This window comes from Sinocyclocheilus grahami, unplaced genomic scaffold (assembly GCF_001515645.1).
Source record: "Sinocyclocheilus grahami isolate Dianchi unplaced genomic scaffold, SAMN03320097.WGS_v1.1 scaffold456.1, whole genome shotgun sequence".
NCBI lineage: Eukaryota > Metazoa > Chordata > Actinopteri > Cypriniformes > Cyprinidae > Sinocyclocheilus > Sinocyclocheilus grahami.
This window is the reverse complement of record NW_015505635.1, coordinates 1,238,392-1,243,523: the sequence shown is the minus strand read 5'-3', so window position 1 is coordinate 1,243,523 and position 5,132 is coordinate 1,238,392. Positions and strand designations below refer to the sequence as shown.

Sequence of the window (5,132 nt, the reverse complement as noted above, 5' to 3'; positions counted from 1 at the left end):
AGCATCCCACCCAAGTCTGTGTATGTAATGACAGGGACAAGTAGTTGACTTTTGGATCACCCACTAATCTATTGTACAGAAAATCGCCAGATCAGCATGCAAAAACAACTTCAGTTGACTTCTCTAAATGTAACCTCATTGTGCAGTCACTTGCTTTCATTGGAAAGCGCGTTTATTTGGAGACTAAATTACGCATGGGTGAACGTAGGCTGTTTGGAGACTGGAATTACACTTGGATCAATTCGAGCTTTTGTTGAAACGCCTTGGTAACAGTTGTGTGTGTGTACTACACAGATGATAGTGAGTGACCGCCCCCTTTCGGCCGCGCCCCCCCCCGAGGGGAGGGCAGGGGAGCACGCGTCATCACGCGCTTAAATGCGCCCGAGCGCGCTGTCCTGCACTGAGAGACTGTGGACCTGTGGAGAGAGCGCACGGTGCCTTATATACCGCCTATATCTGGGAAATCTCAACGCGGTTTCCTCCGCACACACAATTCGTCCAGGAGAAGTATTCATTAGGTAGGAGGCGCTCCTGCCAGACACACTTTGTTCATGACTCTGGAAGTTCACTCGAGGGAAAAGCGCAGCGCAGTTTGACATCTGTCCGGGAGCAAGTGCAACAATACAGAAGAAAATTACTACGCAGCACGCATCTTGGAAATGGCTTTACATTGCCTTTTGCCTTCGATTTCAACGTTTGCAAGCCAGAAGGAGAAACTTTGGGAGGATGTAAGTATTTGACATTTTTTTGCACTCGTAAAATGGTGTAACTAGGGTGAATTTGGGTAATGCGGGACACCAAACCTCAAAAGTGGTTAAAGCAGCGTAAACACTGCGGGGGGAAAAAATTCTAACTAAGCGAATATATTTGTTTTCCACTTGTTTGCACTAGATAAAATAAACATTGAAGATACACATCGGAAAGCGAGCACAAACATCATAAATGCCAATTTTTTGTTGTATCTTGTTTCATATATATATATATACACACAAATATTTTCGCTCAGAAAACGTTTTTTTGTTATATATATATATATATATATGTATGTGTGAAACAAGATACATATATTTACTTACAGATATATATGTAAGATACTTCTTAAAAAGAGGAAACACATTTTTTGCATGTTTTCTTGTAATTTAAACTCGCATTTGTTGGTTTGAAGTGTTGGGGTGACAGTCGCAGTAAACTGTAGACGTCAAAAAGTATTGACGCGTCTCAAATTCGTCTTAAGTCATGAAATGCTCTGAAAATGAGTCATGCAAAAGCATCTGACAGTGTTTTAATTCTAAGCACCTTTGATTCTGTTGCAGAGGTGGAAATGTGAGGAGGACAAACCACTGAGCGGCGGCTGCCCTCTGCTCAACGTGGCACAGCACATGGACACTTGTCGTGGCCGCAAGGATGACGAGGATCTGAGTAATTACTTGGACCTGGAGTTTATCCTGGCCAACACAACAGGACCTCTAGAGGCGGGAGCCGAGTTTGTCTCACACGCGGAGCCATGCGGCATGTACTCGACGGGAACGTATGTGCCTCCGGAGCAATGCACCGCACCTCCTCCGCCGTACTCCAACAGCCTCATGGCTGAGCTTCTGAGATCCGACATGGACAACTCCTACGACGGTGCCATTCAGGGAAGATTCATCGTCAACTCGTTCCCCAGACAGGACTTTGTTGATATCAAAGTCGAGCCACCAATGGACGGTTACGGGCCGGTGATGGGCATGGTGCCGCAGAGCTGCCAAAAAATCAAACAAGAGGGCAACGTTTCATGCATGATGTCCTTCGAGCAAGCCAGACTGGCTGTTTCTCCACAGGCCACGGGGAATATGACGCCTCCGTTGAGTCCGGATGACTCCCACCTGCGCCAGACCGCGTTTCCGCAGGCTTTCCATCACTCGCCTCCGGCTTACACTCAAATGCAGATCCCCTACACGGCGCCGCACCAGTTTGGCATGTTCGAGGACGCCATGGGCATGCAACCCAACATGCAAAGGGCTCTTCTGACTCCTCCGTCCTCCCCGCTGGATCTAATAGAGTCCAAACCCAAGCGAGGGCGACGCACCTGGCCGAGGAAGCGCACGGCGACACACACCTGCACCTACGCCGGCTGCGGCAAGACGTACACCAAGAGCTCGCATTTGAAGGCGCATCACCGAACCCACACCGGTAAGAGCGCGTTTGAGTTTGTCTTTAACATGCATTTGTGTTTTGAAACCAGTAAAACTAATCCCATCGCTTTGCATCATCAGGTGAGAAACCGTACCACTGCAACTGGGAGGGATGCGGATGGAAATTCGCCCGTTCCGACGAGCTGACGCGTCATTTCCGCAAACACACCGGCCATCGGCCGTTCCAGTGCCACATGTGCGAACGCGCCTTCTCCCGCTCCGACCACCTGGCGCTGCATATGAAGAGACACCTGTGAGAACTGGATCCACAACCATATAACTGCCTTATTTAATGACTTAAAGCATATTGTTGATTAAGAAATATATCATCATCATCATACACTCTTAAAAATAAAGGTTCCAAAAGAACCGTTTTTGGTTCCCAAAGAACCTTTCAGTGTCCTAAAATATCATTTGAACAACATCTAAAGAACATTCACTGTTAAAAATAAAGGTTCCAAAAGAACCATTTTTTGGAACCTTTCAGTGATCAGTCCTTAAAAGAACTTTTTAATAATCTGAAGAACTTTTTGTGCAGTGGAAAGGTTCCATGGATGTTAAAGGTTATTATGGAGCCATCGATTCCAATAAAGAACCTTTAAAAAAGTTTTAATGAAGGTTCCACAAGAACCATTTTTAGTTCCCAAAGAAGCATTAAGTGAAAGAACTGTTTGAAGAACATTTAAAGAACTTTTTCCCCTATAAAGATTCTTGAAAAGGTTCCATTGAAATTGAAGGTTGTTGCCAATAAAGAACCTTTATTTTTAAGAGGTTCCAAAGAAACCATTTTTGGTTCCCAAAGAACCTTTCAGTGAAAGAACCATTTGAAGAACATATAAAGATCCTTGAAAAGGTTCCATTGATGTTGAAAGTTCTTTATGGAACTGTTGATGCCAAAAAAACTACCTTTATTTTTACGAGTGTACTTTTGTAACAAGTAGCTGGTACTACATAGATTGAGCTCTTTTTAAAGCCTTTTATGGGTAATATGCATCCTGAAGGGCTGGTCCTATGAATCTGTATCCGATCGGGAGACAGCATGTATGTTTAACGGTGCCTTTCTGAAGCCACGAAGAGTGCAAAGCCTGACGACTAGCAAACCTCCAGTTTTCTGATGTAAAAGTGTAAAATGCACGACGACAATGTTTTGCTCTTGAAACTGCCTTGCTACTATGCAACAAAACAGCTGTGTGTTCAAATGTGTTGGCATTTCTTTTCAAACGTCTTGTATCTTGATGCACATTGAGTGGTCAGTGCCTCGTCGCACCCTATGCACTAGGGCTAGAGGTCCTGGGTTTTTATAAGATTGTGTACATACATTTTATATTGTAAGTACTGTATTTATTGTAAATATTAAACTAAATTTGAATATATATATCCATCGGGTCTCTCGTCTTTGCCTGTCATGTTGGGTCTGATCTATTGGATGTCGGTTGCTAGTCTCTTATTACGGGCTCCTTTGAAGCCACTGGAAAACGAAGTCCCCAGAAACTGGAGACGTTTATGGCGAGCGAGGGACATCGCACGAGTGCTATTCTTGAACCCCCACTCAAGCTCGTGGAGTCAGGTATTATAGTTTAGACCAAGATGCTTTCCAGCTGCGTCAGGTTGAGGCCAGCAGCCTGTGGCTTCTGCCTATAAATACAAACACTACATTTACATAATTACAGAGAGAGAATTTAGATCCGTCTGGACGGAGGGGCGCTCGGCTGAAGATCCCAGACTCCAGAGACGCAGAAAAGACACGGACATCAAAGAGACTCCAGGGGCGCTTTGATGTCCAACATGGAAGATAAAATCCCAAATTTGCATATTTTATAAAAATATTTGTTAAGCATCAGCTCATTTTACATTGGGGCAGAAAGACTAGAAAAAACATTCTGAGATTTAAAAAAAAAAAAAGAAAAAAATTATATATAAAGTACTATTTAGACACACCTACAAATGGTATATTATTGCTATTTTTGTATATTTTATAACAGAGAAACATGGACATTTAGATAAATGTTTTAGATATGCCCCAGTTCATCATTATAAAAATAATAAATTAAAATAATGTAAAAAAAAAAAAAAAAGTATAATTCAAACATTCAAAAATATAAATGAATATTCTATATAAAAATAAAAATATGATTTATATATCAATTATATGTGCATGCAAAGCATATTAAATTCCTATTGAATGTCAAAACATGTCTAAATAAAGCATTCAGCTCTGCTTTTGTTTTCCACGAGTTGAACTTGTTCTGCATTTGTGAATAATGTGTGAAAACGGCACTAGAGTTCCCTTTCATGTAAATTCGAGACGAAAAGAAGAAATGTGATCCTGACTATTATTAGCGACTCAGTGAAGTAGAAATCTCATTTCACTTTTGTGTGCTGATGATAGTAACTTTTACTACCAATCTGACATGAACAGAAAAAAACAAGCTTCTCTTTTTCCCCCATCAAAGCAAAGCAAATATAAAGGGCTGTGTTTACCGTGATTACTGCAATTCAACAGCTTTCAAAGCAGAAATAAAGATCCCCGTCTATACAGTCACGAACTAGTCTATTAGAGATGAGAAATACTGACAATTACTTTTAAAACAACAGTATGCAAGGACACGTTTCAAACTAAATAATGAATATTAATTCAGAGAGTGACATCTAGTTATCATGCAAATAAATACAGTGCATTGCAAAAAATGCTTTTCTTATTTAGATTTTTTTGTCTTGTTTCCAGCCAAAATATCTAAAAATTTTCTAGACAAGTAAAAATCGTCTTTTCAGAAAAAAACATGTCAAAATGAAACAAGCAAAATAATCTGCCAGTGGGCTAAGCAAAATAATCTTATTTCAAACAGAAAACAAATCTAGAAAATCCTTCTTGATTTAAGATTTTCTTTTAGATATTTTGGCTGGAAACAAGACAAAAAATCTAAGTAAGAAAATCATTTTTTGCAGTGTGATGTTAAA

The 5,132-nt window shown here is 41.0% G+C and overlaps 1 protein-coding gene across 1 annotated transcript; it reads left to right on the top strand.

The window, feature by feature from the left end:
• Positions 1–382: 382 nt before the first annotated feature.
• LOC107552717 (Krueppel-like factor 2) lies at positions 383–2,539 on the top strand. Its single transcript, XM_016234681.1, has 3 exons — positions 383–728; positions 1,314–2,172; positions 2,256–2,539. The coding sequence occupies exons 1-3, from the start codon at positions 660–662 to the stop codon at positions 2,429–2,431; spliced, it is 1,104 nt and encodes a 367-aa protein (XP_016090167.1). The 5' UTR covers positions 383–659; the 3' UTR covers positions 2,432–2,539.
• Positions 2,540–5,132: the final 2,593 nt, after the last annotated feature.